The sequence below is a fragment of the Periplaneta americana genome, chromosome 15 (assembly GCF_040183065.1).
Source record: "Periplaneta americana isolate PAMFEO1 chromosome 15, P.americana_PAMFEO1_priV1, whole genome shotgun sequence".
NCBI classification, from domain to species: Eukaryota; Metazoa; Arthropoda; class Insecta; order Blattodea; family Blattidae; genus Periplaneta; species Periplaneta americana.
The window spans coordinates 78,311,233-78,327,100 of NC_091131.1; the positions used below are offsets into that span (position 1 = coordinate 78,311,233).

General features: G+C 35.1%; 1 protein-coding gene across 1 annotated transcript in view; it reads right to left on the minus strand.

The window, feature by feature from the left end:
* LOC138715726 (uncharacterized) overlaps nucleotides 1-15,868 on the minus strand; it is a 498,538-nt gene that overhangs the window by 57,683 nt on the left and 424,987 nt on the right. Inside the window, exons 3-4 of the mRNA XM_069848784.1 lie at nucleotides 14,172-14,307; nucleotides 10,288-10,421 (exon numbers count right to left, since the gene is read on the minus strand). Of these exons, the coding sequence (XP_069704885.1) occupies nucleotides 10,288-10,421; nucleotides 14,172-14,307 (270 nt within the window). The remainder of the gene's footprint in view (nucleotides 1-10,287; nucleotides 10,422-14,171; nucleotides 14,308-15,868) is intronic.

Sequence of the window (15,868 nt, forward strand, 5' to 3'; positions counted from 1 at the left end):
TAATATATTCTAGAGCAAACTTAAAAAGAATAGTACATTATGCAACGAGCATGGTGGTAGTAATTAAGACGCGAGTATGTTTATGAAACGAGCGCAAGCAAGTTTCATAATTTTCATACGAGCGTCTTAATTACCATTATAGGCAAGTTTCATACGACTTTTTATGCTCGACCATATTTCTAACTTGAAATTATTCATAAGTATTCATATTATTCTTATCTGACTGAGGAGCTGAAATGACCTTGTGCAATATCTCGTAAATTGTGAGATGTGCGCAGACGCGAAAGTATTGATTTTTTTCCGAGGAACAAATGTCATTGACCTTGATATAATCTAGAGAGTAAAATTAACTTTGATCTGGATATAACCTGGAAATTGATTTAGACATTGAAAACGAGATGACAAATTGAATTTATTTGAATATTATTTACAATTAACGCTAATTATTATAGTAACAGAACATAACCTTCTGCGACAGTATTGGATTTCCAGCCTCCGTGACGTTTCGCTAGTTATCTTTCGATTGCATATCCGAGAATAATCGATACTTGCGTTTTCATATTGCTACAATGGTGCTTTCTGATCGGTGGAAAACCTGAACTTTAATGAATAGTGTACTTTGATGAGGTCCATTAAAGGGCTGTTACCAGATGTATAATTACTACATTTCGGCATGGTCGAGCATAAAAGGTGTTATTGCATCTCCTTGCTTCAGGCCGCAGTGAATTGGAAAAGCATCAGAAACTGGTCTACACGGACTCTGCTCTATGTTTCATTGGGAAACATTTTAATTAATCGAACTAGTTTCTTAGGAATACCAAATTAAATAAGAGAAAATTATCCATACTTTAGAATTAAGCAGAAGAATATAGACTCGAAATATCTGTTCCTTATTTCTTCCCACTGACATACCTCTGTTCGGTGTCGCTAATGTTACTGATTCATTCACATACATATACTTCAACGCTATTAAAATTCCTACTCTTTATGGACGACAAAAAAAACTATTAAACTGGTAAAGTAACGAGGCCGTTCTCTCTGAAGCTTTAACAGTAATTGAAGTTACAAAATTTCTGATCTGTGTGAGTTGGCCACTGCCAATAATACACGATAATGGCGCAGTTAAGTGGAACATTTTGTCTCATTTTTTGCTCGCTTAAAATGGTGAAATGGGAGGCTTATTACATCGTCTGTAGATTCACTGAGTAGCGTGAACGAGTCCCTCGGGTAAGGGAGGTTATTAAACCCCTCGCTCACTTTCTCTCTGCTGTTAATATCTCTCGATGAGGCATTGCAACAAAACCCCTTGATAGCTGTTGAATTTAAAAATAATGATGGGCATGCAGGGACATGTAAATAAGTTCCTTGCGCGACCCTCAGCGACAGTGGAGGGACCAGCAATAATCGATATATCGGTTTCCTTTCGAGAGTTACCGTTGTCGAGTTGCCTTTTTCACGGTTGAAGGGGTACGAGGAGGGGGGAGGGAGAAAGTGAGAGAGTGGGGTTACAGAAAAGAAATAAGTAGTCAGTGCTCTTCACATTTGATATATATATGAGAGGCACTCAACTCATCCGACGATACAAATTGCACATTAATTCCCCTCTTGGCAAGAGCAAGTGTTGGTTGGCAGCTCACTTCTATTCAAAGAAAGAAGTCATTGAAAAAAGGGTTAGCTGTCTGCAGTTTTGTGGAACCGTAAAAGACGTCTGGGAAGTAGAGAGAGAGATTGTTGGGAAATACAAGGAGGGAAAGTACGAGAAGAAGGAAAGAAGGAAGGAAAGGAAGAAAAGAAGAAAGAAAGAAAGAAAGAAAGAAAAGAAAGAAAGAAAAGGGGAAAGATAAATAATGCTGAATATAATAGAAAGAAAAATACACGGAGAGGAAAACAAAACATAGGGAAGAAGTAAAGCGATGGAAAAGAGGAGAGTCATGAACTATATTTTTAATTAGTTAAAGGAAATAAGTCAAAACAGAAAAGTGTATGGCAAAGAACATGTAAGTGAAAAGGAAGTGTTAAAAATTGCAATGCATTAAAGTGAGAGAGAGGAATAAAGAAACAAATGTGTGAAGAAAATACATAAACAAAATAACAAAAGAAAAATAAATAAATGAACAGATAAATAAAAGAACTGCAATTTAAGAAAATGAAGATGAAAGAAGAGAGGAAGAAAGACCTAAACAAATAGGTGAAGCTAATTACTACAAAAATAAAACAGGGAACAAAATAAAATTTAAGGATAGAAAAATAGAAAATAAAGGGCGGAAGAAATAGGCAAATAAATAAATAAATAAATAAATAAATACATAAACAGATAAGTTTGTAAATAAATAGATGAATAAACAAATAAATGTAACAAAATTAAAGTGTGAAACAAATAACTAATTAGAAGAATTATTCGTAGCAAAGAATAAATGAAGGAATAAGCAAAATAACAAGTGAATAAATAAAGGTATTACATTTGAAAAACAGGATGAAATAATAAATCAAGAGAGAATAAAAAACAATTAGTACAAAAGAGAAAGAGATGATGAAAAAGAGAAGTACGGAAAGACAAGTTGCTAAACTGTTGAAAGACGCACATTTAAGTTACAGTGTTATTACAGTCTAGTATATACAGTCACGAGGTTCAATACGTAGTAAATATGCATCCATATATAGTTGCTAACCACTAGGATCGCTAATATCACCTCATTACAGACAATGCGAAATAGTACTGCATAGTCTATTGTTCCTAACACCCTCACAACTCAAGCTTCGTGACCGTATACACTAGACTGTGGTATTATGCATTAGAGTATCGTCCAAGCAGCAGCTGTACGAGTAAAGGTTGGTCCACAATAAACTGGGAACGGAAGCGAGAACGAGAACGAAAATATTGTTGAAATAAATATATTTAAATATGAGAATTCACAATTAACTTTCACGTTCCGGTTCCCGGCAAGCTTCTCGTTAATTGTGAATGCTCACATTTAAATAGGCCTACATGTTTTTTAACAATATTTCCGTTTTCGTTCTCGTTGTCGTTTTCATTCCCGGTTTATTGTAGACCAGCCTTAAAACGTGCTTACAATATATTGAAAAGCGATTGTGTATAGTGAACAGCTGTTTACTACTAGTTGCAGCATGTTGTGTATTTTTTTTATTTTTAATTTTGCTTGCACAGTGCTTATTTCTTTACTTCATCGAAATCTATACATTTGACCACTGCGTGTGTTATTCCTGACTGATTTATTGATGACGACAGGCGTAAATAATGACATTGACATAAACATGCGTCACGTCATGTGATTGGTTGGTTGGTTGGTTGGTTGGTTGGTTCGTTCGTTTTGCATCAACGAGCATAGAGAAAGTTTCGTCTTATCCGAAATATACAGTAATTTAGTGTAGGCTATAACATCCTAAAACACGGAAAAATAGTCCAACGACTTTCGAACAAATTTTAAAAATATTCATTTTTATTAGACACTATTAACATTTTATATATCACTTAGAAATATTCTTAATATAACCACTTTCATGTGTTCAAATAAACTAAGTTTTAATTATCTAATTGACTAGTTTCAGTTTATATCAGCCATCATCAGAACTAGTGAGGCCATGTGTTCTTCCGGCTTCCTCAGTTGTTTTTCTGGGAGGTGCGTTTGTGTGTGGTAGTGTGAAGTCAAGTAGGGTGTGTGTTCTGAAATTCTGCTGTGTATTGACGTTGTGTTGTGGGTGTGTTTTCATGTGTCTTTATATTTCGTACTGTACTCTGGAAGGTGTGGTTCACTGGGGTTCGTTTCAAATGGAAGTGCAGTCGATGTGGATCTTCATTCTTAACAACTATAACGATTCATGAAGTTTTGAGAGACAGGCAGGAATATCCAGCATTAGTTAATCAAAACAGAATTCTCTTGCAACAGGACAAAGCCAGACCTCATATCGTTCGAAAAACCATAGACAAAGTCCAGGAACTTGAAGAAATCGAACTCCTATTATACCCGGCATATGACCCTGATCTTGCGCCTTCGGACTGCCACCTGTTTCGATCCATTGCCCACTCCCTGCTTGGAAGAAATTTCCAAAACTTGGAAGTCGCTGAAAAAGATATCACCGAATTCTTCACATAAAAAACAAGAACCTAGTAGCGTCCACCGTCACGGAATAACAAATCTCGATGAAAGGTGGCTCAAGTCCACAGAATCTAATGATCTTTACTATGAAGATTGTATTAATTTTTGTCACAACGCATTCAAACTAAAAATTTACTCCAAAATCTAATTTTAACTTATGAGACAAGATCTGTACTATATAACTCCCCTACAACACATCGAATTGTAAGTCGACATAAAAGGAGGTAAAACATGAAGAAGAAAGAAACACAATTCTTAAAATTAATCAACCACTTACATTTCTCCTTTTTATGTAACCCTTGTTCCCTTGATCTTCCTTTGTAGGATTTCTTTGCTTAGTTCTCAAAGAGATCCTCACAATACAAGTGTAGCCATTCTTATTATTTTCTTATGACATCTTTAATCAATAAGCGTTCTGTCTCTAATCGTTTCAAAGCTTTATTATTTACTTTTCTTTCGATCAAATTTCGGAAGCTGCAGTTTATCAATGAATAATTTATTTAAATCCAGGGATTATATAAAGATCCCGTGAACTCAGACGTAAGTACAATTGGTATTAAAATATGATTCTTGAATGCGATTTATATTCCACATTTCCATTATGACTGCCTTAATCCAGCCCCTGTGAATATGTTTCCTAGTAATTTAATAATTATTATACTTCCGTTGTCTCTTGAACTTACGCATTTCCTTTGATAACTCTCATAAATTAAGCCGTTTTCAGCTTAAAGATTAAGGACATTCTTTAAATACTCGTACAGTACAACCCAGCTAATCTAAACTAATTGGGACCATGACGTGTTTTATTTAGAACAATTTCCGATCATCTGAAAACATTACCGGAACCTATTAGTTATGTACAGCTGTCAAAAGAAAAAGTGGCCGCTCTCCTGTATCAAAGTTCCCTTCGGGTATCTTCGCTACAATTCGGAGACAGGCGATGTTACATGTTGTTGGACCACGTTGCCTGATATCTACAGTTATAATTGAAGTATACTGTGTGTTATTCGATAGCATAATGGTAGCATTCAGGCGTCTTATTCATGAGGTCCTGCGTTCGACTACAACCTCGTGCTTTTTATGTCCTTTTTTGTTCTGTTTTTGAGAGAGACAAACTAGACATAATGGCTCCTTTTTCTTTTATGATTATTTTAGTAATTAACATCAGGTTCATTAATATATTATGCCATGACTTTATCATTATCATTATGATATTGTGGCTGCAAATGGAAAGAAAAAAGATTTTATTCTCAATAAAATATCTTTCGTGGCATAAACATAACAAATTTACTGGCGTCGGCCTTAAAATATTCAAACAATTAAGCGTTCAAAAAACAAAACAAAAAGCCACAATTCAATATTTAGTCTATCTTCCTCTTATCTCGATCATCTTGCAGTCGAGTGGGCATGGAATTGACTAGTCTGTGCAAATAGCGACTGTTCTTAGACACGATATTCCAGGCATTCTGAACATACACACATAAATGTTCTGTCCATGGGCAGGTCTTTAACTGCAAACCCAGCAATCTCCAATCTTTCCTATTTTCTGCCTTCTTCTTAGTCTCCGCATATGATCCACATATCCTAATGTCGTCCATTATTCTTTTCAACCAGAGACCCAACCAATTCCTTTTTCTCTTTCTAATCAGTTTCAGCATCATTCTTTCTTCACTCACTTTTTTAAACACAATTTTATTTCTTATTCTGCCTGTCCACTTTACACGCACCGTTCTTCTCCACATCCACATTTCAAATGCTTCAATTCGTTTCTCTTCATTTCGTCGTAATGTCCATGTTCCTTCCCCATACAATGCCACACTCCACACAAAGCACTTCACTAGTCTCTTCCTTAGTTCTTTTTCCAGAGGTCCGCAGAAGATCCTTCTTCTTCTATTAAAAGCTTCCTTTGTTCATGTTTGCAGTTTTCTTAGGAAGGATAGGCCTAAATGCGGTAACATCCCGTTGCTTTCCGCACACCACTATCTCTTTCGCATCTTATTAAATTCCAGGGGGCCCAAGCGTGGAGATGAGGAGAGTGGATTTGACTAATTGGGCCCTCCGGACTTCACCGAAAGTCACGGCAAGGGTTAAATATTAATTCTATCAGGATATTTGACCCGGTCAGAGACCGGGAAATCTCGATTAGCCTTTGCCCCCCGCATCCTGGACTAGCTTCTACGAATCATCAGAAGATCTTAGAGTGTGATTGGGCCAATTTTTCCAAAAATGTTTCCACACTTTTGCTCTCGTAGCTCAGCGGACGAACGTCGGAATTTAGATGTCAACGTCTCAGGTTCAATTCCTCGTTACTCCTTTTCATTTTATTGTGGTTCATTTGTATGTAATAATACAAAAAGAAAAACTAATACCAGTATTATGCAACTGGATTTTTCCAAACCTAATATTAAATTTATGTTATTTATATCGCTAAAGAACGATTACAATATAAATAACTTGAATATTATTTATACAGTCTCACTAAAGAACGATAACAGAATATAAATGATAAATATCGGTTTGTTTAATTAATATATTGCGAAAGAACAATAACAATATAAATAACTTGAATATTGTTTTATAATGCTAATGAAGGAAAACAGAATATAAATGATAACTTGAATATTATTTAAATCGCTAAAGAACGATAACAATATAAAAAACCTGAATATTATTCATATCGGAATTTCACAGATTTATTACAGATGTATTTAAGGAATTGTAGAAGAATAGTAATTAGCAGGGAAAGGATTTATATGTAAATACATATTTACTTATAAAGCTAATGTAATTTATATTTTGCATTATCTTTATGTTTCACAATGTGTAGGGTTGAAAAATCCTACTTTTATTTTCCATATTTTTCCATATTTTAGAGTTTAGTACATATTTTCGTTAATTTCCATATATTTTCCATATTTCATATAAAACAGTCCATATTATATTAGGTTTAACAATAAAACAAAACAAAATTCCATTAACTTTTAAAAATACATTTCAACAATAGAGATTTAAACACATGTTCAGTAATCCCTTTAACATCAGAGTTATTTGAAAATTAGCAGTCCTATCAACAATGGGAAAGTAAGTTACAAAACTGTATTAATTTAATTTAAAATTTTTAACAGACTTCAGTTGTGCAGCTCAACAGTTAAATGCCAGTCAGAGTACACATAGGTTCAGTTTTGTAAATCATACTATAAAGACGGTAAATATGCCAAAAGTACGTCATTCAGTCAATTTAAAATCAAAACTAACAAGTTACATTTCAGAATTTAAAGAAGATGGTTTATCAACTGACAATAAAATATTATTTTGTAATTTGTGTCAGTGTGCAGTATCATCTACACAAAAGTTCCTGGTGCAACAACACATTACAACTAGTAAACATCAGGCCAACAAACAACTAAATTCCAAGCAGAGACAATTGTTTTTAACACAACCAACAACATCGAATGTAAGATCTGAGTTTAACATCGACCTGTGCCGTTCTCTCATCTCTGCTGATATTCCTCTCTACAAACTAAAGAATAAGGTCTTCAGGGAATTCCTTGAAAAATATACTCAACATACAATCCCGGATGAGTCAACACTTAGGAAGACGTATGCTCCATCCATCTACGATGAGACAATACAGAAGATAAGAGATGAAATTAAAGATAGTTCAATTTGGGTTTCCATTGATGAGACTCCCGACAAAGAAGGTAGACTTGTTGGTAATGTAGTTATCGGTTTGTTAAGTGAACAATATTCTGAACGAATTCTTTTACATTGTGATGTTCTAGAAAAGTGCAATAACAAAACTATAGTTAAACTGTTCAACGAAGCTATGGGTATCCTGTGGCCAAAGGGTATTATGTACGATAATGTGTTATTCTTTATTAGCGATGCTGCCCCTTATATGGTCAAAGCTGGACAAGCATTATCTGTTGTATATCCTAAATTGACTCATTTTACTTGTGTGGCGCATGCATTTCATCGTGTGGCAGAAGTGGTCAGAGACAATTTCCCTAAAGTAGATTTGTTGATTTCATCAGTGAAAAAAGTATTTCTCAAAGCTCCCAGTAGAGTTAACGTGTTGAAAGAAATGTACCCTGAAATTCCATTGCCACCAAAGCCAATTTTAACTAGATGGGGTACATGGCTAGAAGCAGTTGAATATTATGCCGAACATATAGACTCTATTAACAATGTTCTCCTTGCATTGGACTCTGAAGATGCAGTCTCAATTGATACTGCGAAAACAGTTACCTGTGACATAAGTGTGAAGAATGACTTAGCTCACATTCAGCATACATTTTCATGCATCATAAAAACGCTCAAAAGTCTCCAAAATAGGCACCTTTCACTATCTGAAAGTTTTGAAATTATAAATAGTACTGTGGAACAACTGAATCGTGGTAGAGGTAAAGTTGCAGATGCAGTAAGAGCTAAGGTGGACACTGTACTTTCAAAAAACCCTGGATATGAAGAACTACAAAAGGTTGTTGCTGTGATGAGTGGTGAATCAACAGTGAAGATTAACTTGGACTTATCCCCAGCAGACATTGTGAAATTGAATTATGTACCAGTTACTTCTTGTGACGTCGAACGCTCTTTTAGTCAGTATAAATCTATCCTCAGAGACAATAGAAGAAGATTCACTTTTCAGCACTTGAAAGAAATGTTTGTAACCTATTGTTATGGTAACAGACAATAAAAATTGTGTTTTGTTGAAACTACATTGGAAGATAAGGTACGTCCATTATATTTTTTGTTTAGTTTGATTAAAATGTACCAATATTTAACGTACATAGTCATTTTTTTATAATTTTAAGTCCATATTTAATTCCATATTTTGGTAAAAATCCATATTTAATTTCATATTTTGGTAAAAATAACTACATATATATTTACATATTTCATATATTTTTAGTCCATATAAATCCGTTCCCTGGTAATTAGTAACAGTGTCCTATTTATTCTTCTTGGAGCCAAATTTGTAACTTTTAAAAATGTGGTTACTATGTTGAAGTGTATGTGTTGTAACGGATGCTTGATTTGTTATGTATGTGAGTCAGTTATGTGATGCTTGATGTCGTCGCAATGTCGTAATTATGGTTTGATTGTGTTTGTGTGACTATTGTATATTAATTTATGATGTATGTTACGGAAAGCTGCATATTTGTGTTATAGAAGTGTTACGTATGTGTGTTGTTAATGCTTTTGTATGTTTCAAATTGATACCTGATATTTGTTTTGCAATCGCAATGCCTAATTTACGGATTGTTTATGTTTTGTTTACATCGCGTAAGCTAATTTAATTTTCTTTTCCATTTCTCTTTATGCTTATCTTTTTTTGTGTATAAAACTATAGCTCTAACATACATATGTAAAATACGGCTAACCCCCATTGGAAATACAATAATAATTATTATTCATATCGTTATAATACGATAACAGAATACAAATGATGACCTGAATTTTGTTCATATCTCTAAAGAACGATAACAAAATATAAATAACGTGATATCCATAAAGAACGATAACTGGATATAAATGATAATTTGAATATCATTTACATCGCTAAAGAAAGATTAAAAAATAAAATGAAAACTTGAAGAAGGCCCGAACCCACGACCTTTGAATCATTAAACAAGCACTCTACCACTGGTCCACGAGGCGTAGATATGGAACACTTTCATAGTTCCGGAACTGCTTGTACAAGCACATGCATCGTGTAACATCGCCGCGACCCGAAGTGGACTTTAAAAATATTCGCTGTTCACGAGTGCGGCCACTTTTTTTTTTTGACAGCTGTACATGAAATGCTCTCCTATTAGTGCCTCATCTTACACATTTCCATAACTATTTCAAAGAAAATTGATAGATTTTGTAATGTTATACGGAACGTGATGAGTGGACATTTGTAATGAACTGATCTCTAGTTAACCAATTCTTTTCTTTTTTTTGACTACTATAAGTTCGTTTCTGAGATGTAGTATTGCATTTTGATCTTTTAAAAACAAGGTAAACCGATTTTCGTTTTCAAATATCGAATTTTTTCCTCTTCACGTCTCTTAAGCTTAGAAACTTCAGGACTTTTCCACTTCGAAATTTCAGTTCGGATTACCTGAAATTTCGTACTAGCGGAATTCTATTGTATATGTAAAAGTGAAGGGCTTTGGTTACGTACCTGTTGACCATTGACGAACCACGTGAGATTGGATGCGGGGTACGACGGCTTCGAAGTGCAGTTTGCCCTTATCTTTTCTCCTAAAGAGTATTTATGCTTCTCTGTAAACATGCTGGGATCGCCTTCGGGAAGATCTGGAAAAGAAAGCATGAAGTTACTTTCCAGAATAAACAATCGATATTATTTTTTATACTGAGGGCTTTCACCGCAGCCTAAGGCTTATTGTGCCGGACTCCTCATTACTGAATGATTACTGCAGTCCTTAAGGCCGCATTCCTTAAAGGAGACACTCCATTAAAAATCACAATTTTTCCCCGGATCATTTTTTTCAACCTAAATTTGAGAGCATGTTTACTATGTAAAGGACTAACAAAATCCAAATTTTGAACTCCCAAATGTTTTTGGCTTTTAATTTTTTTCTATGTTTTAGAAATAATTTGAAACCTAAGTTTTTATTAGAAGATCTCAATTTTTAAGCTTACTTTTTTTTTTTTGGTTACATTCAAAAATCCCAGAGAAAGATTTCTATGCATTCATTTTGTGGAATATCTTATTTATGCACTTTCAGAATTGTTTCTTTTTTGAAATTTTGAAAGTGTTATTTTTTCTGTAAGGCACGAAAAAAATATTAATAAAATAAACTAGCAGCATTTTTTACAAGATAAATTCATAGAAACATGCAACCACCTCATAAATATTTGCAATAATAAATTTAATGCTGCTATTTAGCATAAAGAAGTTGGTGTTGATTCGAGAAAAACAACCTTAAGAAAAAATGGATTTGAAAATAAAATCAATATTTACGTAATACACAAAATTCTTCCCCGCTACATTCATCTAGTAACTTCAGAGAGTCAACTTTAGAAGAAAAAGTTACTAGATTTGTAATTACAAGTTTGTAAAAAAGAATTCTTTGATGAAAAAATTATTTTGATAGATCTTTAAACGCAATGACCTCTTAAAGCCTTGATTTAAAAAAAAAAAACAGAATTATTTGTAATCAGAACTGAACTAAATCCATTTGGGGTATGAAAATATACATTCTAAAGAATTGAAATTGCTAATACATTTTTTTTTTTTAATTTTCATGACTTTTAGAGGAGTGTCCCCTTAAGTATCGTGATTCACTGCTTGGTGTCCTCTATCGATTCAGCTGTCCTACCCAAGTCCGAGGCGGCTCAGCTCTCCGCCACCTTGGGACATTAGTAGCTTCTTCAGATCGATGCCATCTGCATGCAAGTCACGGTACTACATCCCTGCTGCATCCTATATTTACCTAAAAATCGCATTACTACAGGTATCATGATTCACTATTTGGTGCCACCTATCGACTCAACTGCACATCACCCAGGTTCAACAGAGTTCGCTTTGAAGGTCCCTTCGTCTCCCAGCGATATATGGCTTCTGTATCTCCAGCCATATGCCTGAAACTATTGAAAGATGATACATTAAGTTTAAATTAATAAAGATGAAATGAGTCCGAGCTCAAACGGCGAAAGTTATCCAGCAATTCTCTTTCAATTAGTTGAGGGGGAAAAAACAGAATTTGAATCCAGTCCCGCTCTCTTCACGGTCGGGCACGATAACCGTTACTCCACAATGGTGGACATCTATATCATTAGATTAATTCAATCATATATACGCTACTTTTTGACACATATTTTGCGAATTCAAGTACTATTTTAAAGAAATGTTCGTCAGATTACAAATACATATACCATCACACTATTGTATATCACTTGCCACATGAAAACATATTATTAAAGTCTTGGTTTTTCTAAACCAACGCTAGCGAAGTACGAAGCCCGCCTCACACAAATTCGGATTACACGAGAAATAGTGAGTGGTTTCTCTAGCTTCGAAGTGCGAGGTCTGCGGGTTCAAATCCTGATTGGGGGAAGTTACCAGGTTGGGTTTTCCTTCCGGGGGTTTTCCTCAACCAATTGAAGCAAATTGCTGGGTAACTTTCGGCGTTGGACCCGGGACTCATTTCACCATCATTAATTCACATATCATCATCATCATCATCATCATCATCATCATCATAGCCCGGGTTAAGTTCACGGTGTGGCGTGCTGTACTTGTACAAGAGCACGGCCGTTCGGTTACCCAATCATTCACAGAACAGGAGTGTAAGCACAATACGCCTCAGACTGCTGTGTAAGCCTTCGGGTCTCTCCTCCATAGAAGAGAGGGAGAGAAGTGCTAACAAAAGTATTATTGACACATAGTTTGTTTTCTGATTGACTGTTTCAGAACACAAAATGTTGTTCATTATATAAATTTCAGTAGACCTATTTTAACAAGTAAAGACTAAGTTATAAAATTAAAGAACTATTGAACTAAGATTTCAATTTATTAACATATCTAGGTGCAATTCAAAAGAAATTCCTCAAATGTGAGAACAGAATACTAAACACTAAATGTTGGGGAGAAAAATACAATTTGATCCGTTTGGGTACGGATAATATTAATGTATTATTATTAAGCTATTGTGATAGTAGGAAAAATTTCTTGCTGGTTACATTATGATTAAAGGATGGGCATTTCCATATATGACAACCAACACTGCTTAATCTAAAAAGGCAAATGAAAATCGTAGATAATTAAAATGGCTACTACATATCAACAGCAGGCACAATGTGTTCTTTGGTATGCTAAATTTGAGAGTGTTTAAAGAGGTCAAAGGGAATTTTGACGTGAGTATGGTGTGCGTAATGTACCTAAATACGATTTCATAATGTTGTTGTATCGAACATTTGTAGAAACAGGTTCTGTGTTAAAAAAAAAAAAAAAACAAACATGCAGGAGGTCGGAGGCGAAACCCAGTACGAGAAGCAGCCATCTCTTGGCTTGGCTCCCAAACACCTCAGATCCGTTTTACTATGCTGCCATCTAGTTGTTACATAAGGAGTCACGTCATAACTCCCATTTGAATTGCATTAACAACTGTATTGCCTTCTCGTGTTCGTTTACGGCGAACGGGTGGCGATCCTGGCAGTTGTTCTCTTCAAAGTGCTACCGATTTTAACATAAGGATGAGCAATCTGTTATACAGTATATGTGATCTGAGGTAAGTGTTATCTTAGGTCTACACATACCAACCAGGTAATTATATATTATCTACTTGCTTGAAATCGATCAATGATACTCTCTCTCTAGTTTCGGCACTCGCAATACTAACACCTGAACCAATATGGATCATATTAAATAATTCTAAAATAAATCCCGCTCCACCCTGAACCTATAAGTTATAACTTGTGTTCAGAAAACACACAGAATTTCTCCGGGTATTCCGGTTCCTCTGTGACATCCCAACAATTCTCCATCACCAGTCATTACAAGTGCAGCGTAGACTCTAGCTAGTTTGCACTAATGACATCTACTGTAAGAGCACGCTCGTAGAGTCGGGGTCATGTCAAGGGCTCTGCCATTGGGGACAACAAAAAAATCTAAAATTTTATATACATTAGAACCTAGGTTATATGTAGGCCTAACCCTGTTATAAGCAGTTCTGGTTTGTACGAAATTTTGAGCAGGACATGGAAAACTTACACTTAATTATAAATAAATTAATTGTAAATTGTATGTAATTGATTTGCAAGTAATTCGCTTTCTTAAACATTTTTTGTCAGAAATGTATGCGAGATGAACAAGGTAGTACCACAGTCTAATATATACAGTCACGAAGCTTGAGTTGTGAGGGTGCTAGGAACAATAGACTGTGCAGGTACTATTTTGCATTGTCTGTAATGAGGCGATAGTAGCGATCCTAGTGGTTAGCAACTATCTATGGATGCATATTTAGTACGTATTGAGCTTCGTGACTGTATATACTAGACTGTGATAGTACTGTGTTTCAGAACTTTAACATGAGGTCGTACCTACTACGATCATGAGTCCGGACTTGATCTCCGTGTGAAAGAGAGGCGCGTCAGCAGAAACTTCGCACTTGTAGAACCCGGTGAGATCTCTCTGCACGTCGCGCAGGGCTACAGTCCGAGCGTTACTCTGCGAGATCTGAAACAAGAAACCAAACAAGTCTTCTGAACAATTTCAGTAAACAGTGACTTTAAACTACAAAAAATAGTATATATAATCAGGTGACAATATTCTTCTCAAACAAATACGTAATAGGGTCTATTTATTGTTATTAGAATTTCGCTTCTTTGCCGAGTTCTTGCCAGTATTGTAGCACATTTTCTTAACGGAATCTACAGAATGATTTACGAGAAGTTACCGCAACTTACGGAGCATATTCCCAAAGACATTTTAAGAAAAAAAGTGTTATTAATTCCATAGTTGCTTCATACAGAAATTTTTCTACAAAATTATATTTTCTTACGCATTTATCACAACAATTTACAAATCACGTCTTTCTTGTAAACTCTTCAAGACTGTACATTAGGAAGCAAAATTGAACTGTAAAGAATCAAGTTGTTAGAAGTCGTGTGATCTATAACAATTTATTGTTGTGATAGGTGTGTAATTTTAATTAAAAATTGGAAAAAGAATTCTGTACAAAGCAACTAAGGGGTAAATAACACATTTTTTGCTTCGGAATACAAGCCAATTAAAGAAAGTATAGACGTATCTAAATTATTAGACTCAAACGATAATATATACATTCAAGTAGCATTTATTCCACAAAACTCATTTATTACACAGTGTTTGCAACAATTAATATTTAGTATGAAACCCTTAGTTTTTATCATCAATTTTATGCGGTTTGGCATGCTGTTCATGAGATTTTCACATCGTTTCTTGATGTCTTCATCCCTTTGTCATATTTGGATAAGTACTTCTATGAGGTCCACCTTGGTGGTAATCGTCCTTTTTTTTAATTTTCTCTTTATGATATACCGTACCAAAGATTTTCAATTGAATTTGCTTCTGGGCTGTTACCTGGCCAGGAAAGGACATCTACATTATTTTCAGCCAGAAAATTAGTTACTGATCTGGTTTTGTGACAGGATGCTGCATCCTGCATGAAGACACATTGACCATCAGGGAACCAGTCCCTCATTTGTGGAAAAATTCGGGTTTCTAGAACTTCTTTGTAGTGATCCTGTCGCATAGAGTTCTACAGAAGTATTTTGTGGCCAGTAATTCATGATAATTATGAAAATGTAAAAAATGTGGTGCTGAGTCTAATAATTTGCACACGTCTGTATACTCCTGAATAGTTCATTCTCTATTTGTAAACTAAAGAAAAAAGGAATTTTTTAACAACTTAAAATTACTGTAACTCAGAAATTATTGAGAATAGAACACATGCTTATATGACAGTTTTTGCTCAGAATGTCTCCAGAAATAGCTCCATAAGTGGCGGTCACTCCTCGTGAATCACCTAACTCCGAAAGCTCTATAGACCATGACTTCCTATTATAGAATTGTTGTATTCCAACTCCTCTGTAAGATCCCTCAGGCCCAGTACAATCTTTTGAATTACTCTGTTTAAAGCCACCGACGTAGCTTAGTCGGCTGAGGCACTTGCCTGCCGATCCGGGTTTGAGCTCGGGGGTGGATTCGAACTCCGCTTGGGCTATTACCTGGGTTGGCTTTTTCCGAAGTTTTCCCC